General features: G+C 39.6%; 1 protein-coding gene across 1 annotated transcript; it reads left to right on the plus strand.

The window, feature by feature from the left end:
* Window positions 1-14,176: 14,176 nt before the first annotated feature.
* LOC111909471 (caffeoylshikimate esterase) lies at window positions 14,177-16,486 on the plus strand. Its single transcript, XM_023905301.2, has 2 exons — window positions 14,177-14,962; window positions 15,923-16,486. The coding sequence occupies exons 1-2, from the start codon at window positions 14,192-14,194 to the stop codon at window positions 16,370-16,372; spliced, it is 1,221 nt and encodes a 406-aa protein (XP_023761069.1). The 5' UTR covers window positions 14,177-14,191; the 3' UTR covers window positions 16,373-16,486.
* Window positions 16,487-17,368: the final 882 nt, after the last annotated feature.

The following is a 17,368-nucleotide window of genomic DNA, read 5'->3' on the forward strand; positions in this document are numbered from 1 at the left end:
TCGGTGGGGGATCTCGGCACCTCCCAACTCATAACAGCGTCAATCTTGGCCGGATCGACCAATATCCCATTCTGATTAACGAGATGTCCCAAAAACTGGACCTCTCGTAACCAGAAATCACACTTGGAGAATTTGGCATAAATCCTCTCCGATCTCAATACTCCAAGAATCTCCCTCAGATACTCCTCATGTTGCTCTCTGGATCTCGAATACACCAGAATATCGTCGATGAACACAATCACCGATCGATCCAACATCGGCCTGCATATTTAGTTCATGAGATCCATGAACGTTGCTGGTGCATTGGTGAGCCCAAAAGGCATCACCACAAACTCGTAGTGCCCATAACGAGTCCTAAACGCCGTCTTCTGGATATCCTCATCCCGCACCCTCATCTGGTGATATCCAGACCTCAAGTCTATCTTGGAGAACCAAGAAGCTCCCTACAACTGATCGAACAGATCGTTGATCCTCGGTAGTGGATAACGGTTCTTGATCGTCGGCTTGTTCAACTCCCGGTAATCAATACACATTCGGTGTGAACCATCCTTTTTCTTGACAAAAAGGATTGGCGCTCCCCGCGGTGAGCTACTCGGTCGGATGAATCCCTTCCCCAACAGCTCCTAAAGCTGCAAGGATAACTCCTGCATCTCCGGGGGCGCAAGGCGATAAGGTGCCTTGGCAATAGGCGCCACCCTCAAAACCAAATTGATGCGAAACTCCACCTGCCTCTCGGGAGGCACCCCGGCAACTCCTCGGGGAAAACATCCGGAAACTCTCGTACTATCGGAACCTCGCCAACAGAACTCGGCCTCTCTGTGGCAACTCGTGTATCCATCACATAGGCTACAAACCCTCTACATCCCTGCTGTAGACTCTGTCTCGCTCTGGCAGCCGAGCAAAATTGTAACATCCTGTTTAATTAATAAAGAAATAGATAAAATTTGATGAACGAATAGTCGCAATAAATTCATATTATTTAGGGGATTATTGGTTGTGGGAAGCCAAATGTTATAAATCGGATTATTCGGGGGTTAAAAAGTAATATTGGGATGTATTTTGAAAAGATTATGGAGGCTGAGGGGCTGATTAGTAACAATTCGGACTTAAATTGTAAAGGATTTCAGGAGGCTGGGTATAAAGAGTAAATTTTGGGCCTTTGTTGCAAAAGTGTTTATGGGGAGGGACCAGTTCTGCCATTATGGAAAACTTCTAATATGGAGCGGGTATTTAAGGGTTCTAAACCCTAACCCTAAGTGAAGGAATCAGCCGCCACCCCACCTTGTCTCTCCTATTTGTGACCGCACACTTGACGATCCCCATCCCATCACCGGTCATCGTTCCTTACCTGCTGAAGCCGTAGACCACCGGTAACGCCATCGCCTCACCCTTCTGCTACCCGTCACCAAGTGCAGTCATCGGTAACATCGCCGCCAGACGTCGGGGGCAGTCGGAAGAGAACCGATACCTCAGTGAAGGAGCTGTGAACATCGAGCCGTGAATCGTGAACAGCCAAGGGGTTTCGATTGGTCTAACTACCATCTCTCTCTCTCTCTCTCTCTCTCTCGATTCCCTGTCGTTTCTCCCCGGTGTTGGACGTCGGGAACGTTGTTGTTGCAGCTGGAGGATGGTTGTGCTGCTGTGGTCGTGTCTCGGTGATTATTTGTCACCGTTCCTCGGTCGTAAACACTCCTTAACGTTCGTTTTCGGTCATGTCTGTCTAGTGCTGCCGATGCCACCTTCGTTTGATGCCATCGTCGTCGCTTTGTGCCACCAGAAGAAGTGGCTGAGTTCATTCACGGTCAGAAGTTGGCATGGTGGTGTTTGTGTCCATTTGTTGTAATGGTTGAGGCTGTTAGAATGGTTGTTTGGCCGGAGATCCCAATGAAGACTCCACTGCCACCATCTGTCGCCGTCGGCCACCTTAAGGTGGTTGTGTGTGTTTTTGTGTATTTTAGGTGTGTGTGTGTTATTAGTATGTGTGTGTTTGTTTTTGGATGGTATTGTAATTGTAACAAATAAGATAATGGAAAGAAAGTCAAAACCACCACCATAGGGTGGTGGTTGCCGCCACCGGCCGCCGTGTCGGGTGGCGGTGTGCTTTGCATTGTGGTATTGATTCGTTTGGATGCTTGAAACCCTAATGGGCCTTGTAATATCAAATGGGCCTAATAAAGGTTAATGGACTCTAATGGACCCAATAAAACCCTAATAGGCTTAATAGTATTCAAGTGGGCTTAATAGGCCCAGTAAAGCCCTAATTAATCTAAAAGCCCAACAAATGAATTAATGGGCTAGCATTCGGGTTGGAAACCCTAATTAGGGTTTGGAAAAACCCTAATGTCATCAAAACCCTAATTTTAGGGAATTAATCAGGACACACGGGAATTATTTAATAACTGGAGATATTAAATAATAATCATTGGCAAGAACTTAATTTAAGTAATAATGGACTTAATGGACTAAGTCCTTAATGGATTAAGCCCTTAATGGGTTAAGTAGGAACACTTAACCCTAATCTCGCTTGGGCCTTGATTTGGGCCTTTCTATTGGGCTTTGGAGATTTGATTATTAATGGGTTTTCCAAGAATAAGTGAATGGACTAAAATATTTGGATAGGCTTTAGGGAAAGACCATGTAAAGGTCTAGGCCCAATTTGGAAAATTGGGCCATATGTTAGGCTTTGGCTCATTACTTAACTTTTGGGCCTTTGGAGTGTGAGTTGGACCTTGGGCTTAAAACTAATTATTAAGTGGGTGTTGTTTGATATTGACAGATCGGGAATCTGTCAACGAGCAAGGGGAGTTTTATCTGTGGGGCTTCGGCAGTGCCAGGTGAGTCTTCTCACCATGCCAATGGGTCTATGGCACCAAGGCTGGCCCATCTTATGTTGTTTGATATAATAGTTAGCTTCATGCTAGGTGGTATGCTAGTAATTATGTGATACGTGATATGCTAGATGTCCTTGTGATACTCGCATGGAGGACCATGTGGGGTAGCCCATGGCACAATGGTATAAGACCCTGGGGGTAGCCCACGGCATCCTTACAGGTTTATGTACGTGTTATGTGTAGATATTTATGCGATGCATGATATGCTATTTGGTTATATATGGTATTTGCAGCGTAGACCCCGGGCGGAGCCCGTGGCATTGGATGTAAGACCATGTGGGGTAGCCCATGGCAGTCCTAGGTGAAGACCATGTGGGGTAGCCCATGACATTGGATGTAAGACCGTGTGGGGGAGCCCATGGCTGTCCTAGGTAAAGACCATGTGGAGTAGCCCATGGCACTATTACAGGTTTTATGTATGCATGGTTTATGTGATACGTGTGATACGTGTGTAGCTTTTATAGCTAACATCATATGTGATATGTGGTTTGTGTGAATGGTATGCTCTAGGAAACTCACTAAGCTTCGTGCTTACGGGTTTTGTTTATGGTTTCAGGTATCATCGTTTTGGAAAAGGAGAGCTCGGATTGATCGCAGTGCACACACCTATGATTTCCATAATGAATGATTTTGGGATAAACTCTGATAAATGATTTGATTAACTATGATTTGAATGTTTGAATTAAATGGTATCAATGTTTTAGTTATATTAAAAATGAAATTTTTACCCCTGATTTTTGAGTCGTTACAAGTTGGTATCAGAGCCTTGGTTTGAGGGATTCGGACATAATTTCGGGTGTGTCTGAACTCAGACTGAGGATCTGTAAGGTTTTAAAGGAAAATGTTTTCAAGGAAAAGTTTTCTAAGAAAAGAAAGGGTGTGGTGCATGCAATTAGTCGAACTCAAGTAAGTTTCCCCATAATACCCACATTTGTTATATGTTATGATCTGGTTATGAATCTGAATATCAGATGCTAGTTAGGGCTAGGAGAGATGTCTTTGTATGTTATATGAGCTCTTAGACTCACATGCTAGTGCTGAGTAGTCAGTGATAGATTGGCCTGATATGTGATGTTTGTAGCCTTATGATGTTGGATGCCATGCTAGAATGAGAATGATTATTGATATTGGTAACTGCTACGTGTATGTTTTTAAAATTTTATACGGTTAGGATCTCATGGACTTAGAATAATTTGGTACGACTCGTTTCCTGTTCTGAGTACAATTTGCATGCATAAGGCAGCCGTCGGCGAGGATGGGTGTAGACATCACGGGTTGTGGTACGTGGGCCGGATATTCTATGATCGTTTGTGGGTCAGAGATTACCCTAGGACGAGACTAGGATGAGATTAGTGGCAGGAGTGCGTCTACACGAATGCTGCTTGCTTTGTGCTTTGTAGAACTCTTTAGTGATGGGAGTCAGCTACTAAGTGAATGTGACGATATCCAGGAGGTAGATGACTGGCATCACGGGGAGTTCCTCAGCAGCTGATGGCAGGGCGAGGTTGGGAACCTAGGAAAGCCTAGGATATGCTTCAGTTAGTTAGTGGGGCGGTTCGATGTGGTTGGGAGCCTAGCGAGAGACCTAGGAGGCGCTTCGGTGGATATTGTGCTATTGTCTAGCTGACATTTAGTACATTAGGGAAGTAGGTGACTTAGAGGATTTGGGGATGATTCTGGAGGAAAGTATGGATAGGTGTGGAAGGTAGTATTGGGGCCGTACTACTGAAAGCACAGGATCCATACTCGAATCGGGGAGAGTCTCGAAGAATCCAAGAAACCTGGGAAAGGAATTCCTAGTTATGAGTGGACTGTGGGGATAGCTGCAGTGCGAAATGCGGATGAGCACGCAGGGGGGAAAGACCAAGGTTTGGTCCTGACTCCGGTAGAGAGCCAGTTAGCAGAAGGAGTACCAGGATTTTGAGATCGTCGTGGATCTCTCTTATCGTACATCAAGGATTGATTATGCGATCTATTGCACTTTAGGGATTGGAGACTATGTCTTGGGGATGGTTAGTAGCCCGATATAAAGCAAAGGTTGCCCCAACTATTGCAATTCAACAGTTGACGATTGAGCTGGTGAATGTGCTAGGGTACAAGACCCTGAATAATATGATTTCTAGAGCTCGAGAGCAGGGATTGATTTGGAGCACATTGGGAAGATGGGATCAGGTCAGGTACATACATTGGAGGGCCTCGGGAAGAGACCCATGAGTCCGAGTCAGTTTGGAGAGGCCAGCAGAGTCGGAATTAGTGCGGTACTTGCAGAAAACTGCACGAGGGAGTTTTCGTTTCGAGGGTTTTAGTAAGTGTATATTGGGGTTTGTTTCCCCGTCTATGTTTGGGGTTATATATTTAAACATTGTCTTATGTTGTTTGCATACCGTGAGTTACGGGGTGGTTAGTGAAAAGTTGTTTCCCTCTTTGCTGGTTTGGAGCGTTCAATGTTATCTGGGTCTAGGGTCGAGGTCAGTTCAGGGACATGATGCGGAAGGCCTACGAACAGGATTGGTGGCTCGGCCATTATGCTCGAGTCGGCTTTTAAAAGCGCCAAGGGAAGTGGGTTACTGTTGAGGCCTTGGCCTGGACATCGGTTATTGGACTTTACGATATATGTGGGGCATCATTTCAAGGTGTCTGAGGTTATTAGCCTTGTTGGGACTTGGGAAGTGTTTGTCAGATCTTTAGTAGTTGCATGGTCCTTGGAGGTTTGGGCCACAATAGAGCACTCGCACGAACAAAAAGCAGGTTGTCAGCGGTTGGTTATTAACGAGTAAGAGGGATCGGGAATCCTTCAAATCTCATGTATTGCGAAGAATTAGTCGAATCTAAGTGGGGGAGAATCATGCAGATATTCAGGACAGGGACAGGTGCGAGACCGGGATGGACTTCTCGAGGAAAAAGGCGGCCCAAGTGGCCATTTAGATTGAGGGTTATGCGAGTTTGCAGTTCGGTAAAACTCCCTAGCGTGTGAATCGCGTCATCATCGGGGCTTGATAGCAGAATTTGAGTAGGCAAGTCGGAACTCCAATCATGAATCGAGGTCATTTCAGGTGATCGGTCAAGTATGTGATTGATTCTGCATGCGTATGAATCAAAAGATCAGGGGTAAGGTATTGGGCTAGCGTTCACTAATATTCAGGTAGTGTGGAAAGTGTTGTAAGACTACGGGGGAGCCGTAGCATTCACTAATGGTCAGTTGGTACAAAAGTGTTGTAAGACTACGGGGGAGCCGTAGCATTCACTGATGGTCAGTTGGTACAAAAGTGTTGTAAGAATACGAGGGAGCCGTAGCATTTACTCATGGTCAGTAGGGTAAACGTGTTGTAAGACTACGGGGAAGCCGTAGCATTCGCTAGCAGCCATATAGTGATAGAGTGTTGTAAGTCTGTGGGTGTAGCCGTAACATCAACTAGGTTGGTAGATGGCATGAGCACATTGTTAGAACGCGGAAGGAACAGTAGTACCCACCAGTTCAGGCGTAGCAGTGAGGATATGGAAATCCACGCACTTGATTTCGGAATTACCCAGACGGATTAGACCTAGTTGAGCAGGTGGTAAGATTATAGGAATGTCATACAGTTATGAGACTAGGGAAGCAATGGATTGCATAATGTCATTGGGATATTAGGCTACCATTGGTCAGGTAGCAATCACTTTTAGCCTTGGATTTGACAACGTCGGGATTCAACACACGGACCCGATCGATTGGATCGGGAGGTTATTAGAGCCACAGTGGCATGATAACTAGTGGCAACTAGTTCTAGGAAGGATTTCGTTTGGAAGTCGTGTGAGGCAACTATGTGGGAGCCCTTCTGGCTCTGCAATCGGGTCGGGACCCGATATTTCAGATGATTGGTGGACGAGTTGAGACCAGGCTGGTCTCGTTAGATTTTGGGCAATGATCATGTAGCAATATATTGCTCTGGGCAGTTTAATGTTCGGGCAGTTTCAACATTTGAGCAGTGTTAGTATTTGGGTTCTAAGTTGCAAGTACGAACGAATAGCTGGTTGAATGGGAAGTGACAAGTCATATATATAGTGGGAGTATATGAGCCTTGGCCAAGTATGAGGGATCTGCAAGGATGATTGGTTCTATAACCCTGTTTATGGTGAGAACCTCGAGTTATCAGAAGTTGAGTGGACAGTTGAGGGGTAAACAGACTGGATTCAATGATAATGATTCAGTATGAGTGGTTTGTTAGGGAATCAGACTACCTCAAGACAACAGATTTCAGATGGAGTAAATGAGATCTTTTTGCAGGGAATACGTTCATCTTCAGGTTTTAGAACCCTGCTAGAGTGGGTTATGGTTGCCTTAAAAAGGCTTGTCACGGTTACCCTGGGAAGGGTAGGGTGTGCCTAGGATTGAAACCATGTCGCCCAAGTTGTCGGACGTGTAAGGGATGGTAAGGGATGATTTCTAGGACGAAATCTAATTTAAGTGGGGGAGAGTTATAACATCCTATTTAATTAATAAAGAAATAGATAAAATTTGATGAACGAATAGTCACAATAAATTCATATTATTTATTGGATTATTGGTTGTGGGAAGCCAAATGTTATAGATCAGATTATTCGGGGGTTAAAATGTAATATTGGGATGTATTTTGAAAAGATTATGGAGGCTGAGGGGTTGATTAGTAACAATTCGGACTTAAATTGTAAAGGATTTCAGGAGGTTAGGTATAAAGAGTAAATTTTGGGCCTTTGTTGCAAAAGTGTTTATGGGGAGGGACCAGTTTTGCCATTATGGCAAACTTCTAATATGGAGCGGGTATTTAAGGGTTCTAAACCCTAACCCTAAGTGAAGGAATCAGTCACCACCCCACCTTGTCTCTCCCATTTGTGGCCGCACACTTGACGATCCCCCTCCCATCACCGGTCATCGTTCCTTACCTGCTGAAGCCGTAGACCACCGGTAGCGCCGTCGCCTCACCCTTCTGCTACCCGTCGCCAAGTGCAGCCATCGGTAACATCGCCGCCAGACATCGAGGGCAGTCAGAAGAGAATCGATACCTCGGTGAAAGAGTTGTGAACAGCGAGCCGTGAATCGTGAACAACCAAGGGGTTCTGATGGGTCTAACCGCCATCTCTTTTTTTTTCTCTCTCTCTCTATCTCTCTTCCCTGTCGTTTCTCCCCGGTGTTGGATGTCGGGAACGTTGTTGTTGCAGTTGGAGGATGGTTGCGTTGTTGTGGTCGTGTCTCCGTGATGATTTGTCACCATTCCTCAGCCGTAAACACTCCTTAACATTCGTTTTCGGTCATGCCTGTCTAGTGCTGCCGCTGCCACCGTCGTTTGATGCCATCGCTGTCGCTTTGTGCCACCAGAAGGAGTGGCTGAGTTCGTTCACGGTCAGAAGTGGGCTTGGTGGTGTTTACACACAACACATTAGCATAAGAGCTCCCGCCGGTGTGTACAATCATGACGGTGCCTTGTCGCGATCCTCGAAACTACCTGAAACACATAACACATAACACGGTAAGCATAAGAGCTTAGTGAGTTCCCCACAATACCACACACAATACATTAGCCACTCGAGACTATAACTCAATTAGACCCTCTGGTCGATGTGTCTCAGTGGGACCCTCCGGTCCCTCAACTCAGCATCACAATATAATACTCAAAATGCATAACACAAGTAAATAGCAGGATATCTGATTACACAGTTCATGCACATAAGACCCTCTGGTCACACATAAGATTTACCACTCAAGGTAAGTATAGAGAAAAGACTCACCTCGTAAGCTAATGAATGAAGATCTCGCAATCGGGATCTTGATCTCTACTCCTAGGTCTAGCTCCCGCCTAACACATAATAATTATCCCTAATTAATATTGTCCCTCAAGAAGCTAGACTAACCCTTCTACAACTCACAGAAGGGTAAAAGACCATTTTACCCCTCTAAAGCTTAATAGTCCTCAATCTTGACCAAACCCTAAAAGTCAACAAAAGTCAATAGTAGGGAGTACGTGGCACGTACCAGCTTCGTACGTGGGGCGTACCCCGTGGCTATCCAGAAACGGGGAACTCGACCCCTACGCTGCACGTACTGGGATTACGCCCATCGTAAGTCCCAGTTTCACACTCCTCGTGGTTTTTGGTCTGAATCGGCTAAGACATAAGCTTGAATCCCATATTTGGTTACTCTAATGCCTCTTAATCCATAAAGTCAGTGACTTTAAGCCTTTGCATGGCTGTAAAGGTCACCAACACCCAAATCATAACATTTCCTTCTTTAAGAGACTCATAACTCATGCATGGTCAGCTCTTAATGACCAAGATTAGATTTTTATGGCTCTATAACACAAAATAAACTAACAAGGGATAGATCTCGGATTCTAGGGGCTTATACTCATAAAGCCATCAACTTTAGGGACAAAAACCCTAAAACACCTCACACATAAACACGAACAAAAGAGTAGGAAAGCTTGGAGATTTTTACCTCCAAATGAAGCTTCTCTCACTGCTAAGCTCAGATCCAAGTGCTTGGGCTCTCACTCCTTCTTCTCTAAAGCTTTCTTTCCATTTCTAATGCTCAAGAACACACCCACAAGCTCTCAAATGCACTCTTTTGCTACAAGAACGAGGGTTAGGGTTTTAGGGAGGATAAGTCTCTGGAAATGGTGGCCAACAAGGAGGCCATAACGTTCTTTAAATAGGGGGCTCACTTAAGATTAGGGTTTCATTCTGGGTCTGGTACGCCCTGTGTACACCTTGGTATGCCCGACGTACTAGGCGGCCTTCCACGATCAAACACGCGTATGAGTGCGCTGAGTGTACACTCTAGTACGCCCCACGTACCCGTCCACCACTCTTCTCTTTATCAAGGACCAATATGGAAAATTGCTCAAAGATTAGGGTTCACAAGGTATACCTAGGTTTTGGATGTTACATCAAAAGGCTAAAACAGAATTATTGACTTATAGCTAAAGTCACTAAAAGGAGAATCGTGGTACTCCTCGAGATAAGAACTATAAGAAAAATAATATCAAAATCGGAGTCCGTACGAGAGAGATATGATTTTCACAAAATCATTAAATCGTATAAAAATAAAGACTAAAAATAAATTCATAATTAGCCAATGCAACCTAATGGAAAATTGTATTACTCATCGATAGCTACGCGTGGATATAAAAAACGTGGAAAACGGAGTTCGTATGAAAAAATTACGGAATTTACAAAATCCACGTTTTACATGGCACGAAGTGCACGCCAGGTGCACGACACATGTTTCTAGAAGGCGACACGTGGATTACCAGGAAAGTGATACGTGGCACCTTAGACACCATCCAAATATACACCGCGTACTCCAATTTTCATAGGGCGCACTCCAAAAATTTTGCATATAAAAGCACCCCATCCCCCCTGTCACTTTCACACAACGTTCTTCCTCTCTTTCTCTCGTTTATACCTTCGAAAATCTCTATAAAACCCTTGGGAATTTCTATATTTATATATTTTAGCTATTAGTAAGCTATATTTTCGAGTCCAGTCGATCCCAATCCCCTAACGCCACCAACCGCAATCTTAGAGTCTAGTAAAGCACGCTTCAAGGGTGAGTTCACGACCCCATTTTCCAAATCTTTTCGGTGGTAATACATCTTAAAATACAAATATTTCATAATTATTACTGATTATATAGTATTAGTTAGATAATTATGATCATAACATTAGGATGGTATTATGCCATGTAGATACTCTGTCCAACTTTTAGAGATAACATTATGCCTAGTTGTTATGCCGACTCACATTGATAGAATAACATCATACCTAGTTATTAATCTGACCAACTCTTTAGGAGAACATTATACGTAAGTCGTTTCTCTAGTCAAATCTCTAGGGTAACTTAGTACCTAGCCGCTATTCTAGCGAAATCTCTCGGATAACATTATACCTTGTCGTTATTCAGCAAATTCTCATAGATAATATTTACACTACTCCGTCGTTATGTTTGACTCAGACGGATAATAGTAATATATTATGTGGTCACTACGCTCAACTCAAATGGATAATAGTAGTATATTATGTCTTCACTACACTCAACTCAAACGGATAATAGTGGTATATTATGTCGTCACAACACTCAACTCAAACGGATAATAATAATATATTATGTCGTCACTACGCTCAACTCAAATAGATAATAGTTGTATATTATGTTGTCACTATGATCAACTCAAACGGATAATAGTAGTATATTATGTTGTCATTACGTTCGATTCACACTGACAATAGTTTTATATTATGCCGTCATTATGCTAAACTCAAACAGATAATAATGGTATATTATGTTGCCACTACGCTCAACTCAAATGGATAATAACAGTATATTATGTCGTTATTACGCTCGACTATAACTGATAATAGTGGTATATTATGTTGTCACTACACCCGACTCCAAACGGATAACTGTAGTATGTTATGTTGTCACTCAACTTGAATAATGGTTATATCACCACTCTTGTCGGTTGGCTCTGCTAAGAATATATGTTTAAATCAAATTATATATTAATTATAATTATACAATAAAACATTGAGATTCTAATTACGTCATAAGTATATAGTTATGTAGGTGAAGGTTGGACTATATCCAACTAACCTACATTAAGTTCACTTTCAGTTAGCCTGCTTTTAAAAGCACTCATTTCCTTAAAAATACTCCTAAGAAATTGATAAACTAATAGAATATAAGATGAATAAGAATTTCGAAAGCCCTAGTAACGTAAAATACTATTTTCAAAGCAAAGAATCAAAATACTTTTACAAAAACTTGACAAAGTGATGTACAAAAAGTATTTTCAAAATACAATATACAAAACCTATAAACTCACAAACATTATGTTGACATTTCAAAACCACATTTATTCCTAAGAAGCGGTGAGATGGAAGATTTCACTCCCAAAAGTAGCGATTGATCGATGAAGCTACCGAAGACTTAGTATTGTTATAACTATGTCTAACTACTAAGACACCTTTTGTATTAGAATTTTTAGTATTTTAGAAATCGTATTCTGATGTAATATTTTTATCCATAATGGAAGTGATATTTTCTGCCGCCGTTCGGAGGTGTGGCAGGTGGCAAATCGGACAACTTTTCGTGTTTTTGTCTAACACAACACGACACGATGCCGTTTTTTTAACTAACACGAAATGAACCAATTAAAAAACGAAAAACACGATACGACATGATAAAGATAACATAAAATAACGAAAATTTTATTTAATTAATACTTAATCATATGTAACACGATAAACAAATGTTAAATCATGTCAATTTCATGTCAAAATTTGAACACGAACACGACACGACATCGTGTTTTTTATAATTGACACGTACACGTATTCGAATTTCAATTTCGTCCCAATTTCGTTTATGGTTATATATTTTTTCGTGTCGCGTCGTCAATTGATGCCTCTGATTTAAACTAAAGTTGGAAAAAAATTCAAAGATTTAAATTACATAATAAAATAGCTATTCTTTCATTGATTCCATAGCAACCAAAATATATTTAAAAAAAAAAGTACAAGGTGGTAATTGAGTTTGAAAAAATGTTTATTTACTTAATAGCTTTTAAAAAAAACGAATAAACTTAAAAAATTGTTGGAGAAATATAAAATTGTTTTTAAAGGCAACTTTTTACTACCTTCAAAAAAGAGTTTTTAAAATATTTATAAGTTTGTTCAACTAAAATGTCTATAAACTTGTTCAATCATTTTTTTTAAAAAGAAATTATCAATTTATAATTTTTTGCTACAATAGCATAAGGTAATCCATTTTTTTGTAGAAACTCATTTTATTATCATTATAAACTAATAAATAAAAATGTTTAATGAGTTAAATAAGCAATTCCAAACAACCCCTTAACCCTTTATTTTTTCCTTCATACCCCAATGTGCCATCATTTTTTAAATGTTTATTAAACATCAAAACTACTCATTTGATGTTGATGTGGTGTTGTTAAGTGGAGTGATCCAACGAATTGTTACTGAAGTTCGAAGGATTTTGTAATGATGAAGTGAATTGACTATTTCTAAAGCTTTTAAATTAATAATTGGTTTGCATTTTTGGTAAAAAAAAATGATGGAGGTATTTAAAGATTCACATGTTGTTGAAAGAATATCTAAGCAACCATTGCACAAAACTAGCAACTCAAAACATAAAGGATGTCGAAGGTATTGGATTCTTTGGTTGTTGTTTCACCATATTTATGAGTTCAGACCATCTATCAGGTCCATGTTCACAGAAAGATTTTTGCTTTGGAAAATGTTATGTGAGATACTAAGATAGATCCTTGAGTTTTATGTTCTTCAATTCCCTCTTGATACCATATTCATTATTCAATATATTCTTCTAAATCATTTTGTTCAATGTATGTTTACATAATTTTATTGTTTTATAAATTAGTGTGATTTTCTTGAGGTTTGGACTAGCAAATCCTTAAATACTAAGATATAGACTATGTAAAAATGGAGTATGTGATATTCTTGAGGTTTGGACTAGCAAATCCTACTCTGTACCCGTTTTAGATATGAAAATTAATCCTAGTATCCGCCCTGTTACCTGTCAAGACAGGAAATCCCCGATTTGTTGGTTGGGTACCGATGGGTACTCGAACTAGTGGATCAACTTTTTGTTTCTAATTTTTGTTTTCTTATTATATTTAACTATTTAAGTTATATTTATTTTTCATTTCGATCTCTAATATAATTGTATAATTGTATACATAAAGTTGTGTACAAAGTTATAAACGAAATATGAACTCTGGATTTTATAGTAGTTATTTTAATTTTTATGTATTGTAATATATTTAATTTAATTTATTAAGTATTATTAATTTTAAAAATATTATATATATGTTTAAAATATAACAAACTTGATGAATGAGTTTTATAAAATATTTCAATTAATAACATTAAATTAGTTAATTATTTTTTTATGAAAACGATCAATAATTAAATAATATTTAAATTAACAAAATTAATAAGAATATGATATGGGAAAAGAAAAAAAGTTATACATAAAATAGATAAGTGGAGAAGGTCGAACAATTAAGAAAGAAACGTCAAAATCGTCCAAAATACAGAGATTCCGGTCCAACGTCCGGTTGGCCGGTTGGGGGTTGGTAGTATTCAACATTTCAACTATTCATTCGAAAGTATATTTGAATAGCACGCCAGCCTATCATAAATTGTTTCACCATTTCATCACTTTCGTAATCGGAGACGTGTCACAACTTCCAGGATGGCTCAACAACTACTCTGGACCCCACATAAATCATTCATTCTTCAACGCAATGCTTTCATCAGGAACACCCCATCCGTTCGTGGTAGACCCGCGTAGTAGGTTTACCAACCCCCGGTTCAATTATTCGCACCCCTACCTAAATAACTCCATCAACCCGGTTCACTTTTCCAATTCTCCATCGACTTACATAAACAGCTCCGCTTGTTTATCTGCGTGCTCAGTTGTCCAAAAGGGTAAAGAAGTCCAACAACTACAACCACCGTCGTCGTCAACCATGCCGCCACCACCGAATCTTTCTCCATTCCCACCGGCGACAACTTTCTTCTGGGGAGAAACACCTGAGGAAGAATTCTACAAATCGCAAGGAGTACGTAACTCAAAATCCTACTTCGAAACGCCAAACGGAAAACTATTTACTCAATCATGGCTTCCATTGGACGAAGATCAACCGGTGAAGGCCGCCGTGTTCATGACTCACGGTTATGGATCCGACACCAGCTGGTGCTTTCAGAAGATCTGTATTGAGTACGCCAAGTGGGGATACGCTGTTTTCGCCGCCGATCTCCTTGGCCATGGTCGATCGGAGGGACTCCATGGATACCTCGGCGATATGGACAAGGTTGCTGCGGCGTCGTTATCATACTTTCTCAGCGTTCGCCGTAGCGAAACCTACTGTAAACTTCCGGCATTCCTGTTCGGGGAATCAATGGGCGGCATGATCACCATGCTTATGTACTTCCAATCAGAACCTGACACGTGGACCGGTTTGATCTTCTCAGCGCCTCTATTTGTCATTCCGGAAAACATGATTCCATCCAAGGTAATGCACTACCACATTATAAAGCATTTAAATCTGATTATTTAATAAAAAATTATGATATTATCATTTAAGATGAAGAGTAACCTCATTACTAGCTAGGAACTAGGAAGTCTTTACGAAAGAGAGTAACGCTCATGGCACCTAGTCGTCTTGTCCACTTAAGAAAGTGTCCCACCATTAATGACAAATGTAACGTGATGTATATTTTATATGTAAATGTAAGCAAGAGTCCGCTTCAAGTTCATCACGTTTACACGAATTTCATTTTCTAGGTCAACATAATATAATAAAACATGTGATATTTGATTTTTCTTAAATTTAATGTTGTTCAAATTTCAGAACACTAGATAAATGGGCCTAAGATGACTCTTCGACCCACGCATAAGGCATACCTAATTCTGATACAAGTATAGAACAAGTAAAGAATTTTGGGCCTCTAGTAATGAAATAACATTTACGTTTTACATTATAATTTAATCAACTTCGAGGCACTTGGGATTAATTAATTCGAATTTACAAAATGATTTATTGTAATTTGATTACTTTAAAAAAAAAAAAAAAAAAGATATTTTAAGTACGCTGGGGGGCTCATGAGGCCATGATTCGGTCCGTGTGGGATGTCCGGTCTGCTCCATAGTCCATAGTATGCAAACAAATCACCCCAAAGGCCCAAAGAAGGCACAAACAATGATTATATAAAATTGGTTAAATATGTATTCAAGTCTATTTTTTCCCTTTAAATGTTTATATAAATAAATAAATTTAAAAACGTTTGCAAAAGAATGACATACATGAGGTACATGAATTAAAGTAAATTTGCAAATAAATTGAATTTTTTTACTGTTTTCATTATGTAAAAAAAACATTTACCGCATTAACTAAGTTCATCTAGTTAACTTTATAAAGCATATAATTTGTGCCATGACTGTTGAATCTAAATATGTTTTTAATGAATTGAAGCTACATTTAACAATGTACGGGCTACTATTCGGGTTTGCGGATACATGGGCCGCCATGCCAGATAACAAGATGGTGGGAAAGGCAATCAGAGATCCCGAAAAGCTAAAAATAATAGCTGTAAATCCGAAACGGTATGCAGGGAGGCCAAGAGTAGGTACAATGAGAGAAGTTGTCAGGGTAACAAATTACATACAAAACAACTTCCACAAGGTCACAACCCCTTTCTTGACATTACATGGGACCGCAGATGGGGTCACATGCCCCACCGGGTCTCAGATGTTGTATGAGAAGGCAACAAGTGAGGACAAGGCTTTAAAGATGTACGAGGGTATGTACCATTCCTTGATACAAGGGGAACCTGATGATGCTGCTAATCTTGTGTTAGCTGATATGAGAGCATGGATTGACGAGAAAGCGGAAAAATATGGCCCTAAGAGTAATGGTAACTAATTGGAAGTAAAATAATGTTATCATGAATTGTGACTAACTAGAAGTAAAAAAAATTATCACATTGTATCGTGGAAACTAAAACATTTGATATATAAACTCTTTGTTACCTTTTTATTTATGCATTTTTTTTGTGTGTGATACATGAATTTAGTTCGGAAAAAATTCAAATTATTCAAACATAATTTAAAAAACTCGAATTGTTTGAAAGATTTAATCATAATTATACTCGATAAAACGAGTTTGTTTTGAGTAAGTTATACATCAAAACTTGAAGATAAGTAAATACATATAAACATTTTAATATGACTTGAAAAAACCCAAAAGTAATTCGAAGTAAATTTCTTTTTAAAAATCTTCTTGTTGTGTATTTTTATACTCAAACTCAATAGTGTTTGACTCGTTGCTTAATTTTTTTTTTTTTTTTTTTTTTTTTTTTTTTTTTTTTTTGTGTCAAATGGTCAAATTGCATACAAATTGTAACAACTTTGATCAATTTTTACATAACGTACTTTAAGCGTTTTGATCTTAGGTGATATAATAATTTTACGCTAGATAAATGGACTAAATTTTCAAAATCTTTTATTTAAGAATTGTCATATTTTTTTTTTTTCGGAAAGCCTGTTGAAAGTTTGATCAAATAGTTGGGCTAAAATTAAAATTGATGTATTGATAATGATTTTAACTGAAGTGCTTTACTATTTTTATGCAACTTATTTTTATTAAATCTTTCAGTTTAAGATAAAGCAACCTGAATAAAGAAAATAGTTTTTCCTTTTTCTCTAGCTTCCATATGAGAGGTGACAAGAATCACCAATTATCTTCGATCTTGTAAATTATAATTGTTAATTTATGTCCTCTAAAACAGATATAATATGAAGTACGAATGTGACTCATGCTTTTGTTTTAAAACTAATTTATGAGGAAGATGTTACATTCTCACATGTGATGAGGGGCGATTTGGGAAAAGAAATGTGGGTTTCAGAATCTCGAGGAGTA

This window comes from Lactuca sativa, chromosome 1 (assembly GCF_002870075.4).
Source record: "Lactuca sativa cultivar Salinas chromosome 1, Lsat_Salinas_v11, whole genome shotgun sequence".
NCBI lineage: Eukaryota > Viridiplantae > Streptophyta > Magnoliopsida > Asterales > Asteraceae > Lactuca > Lactuca sativa.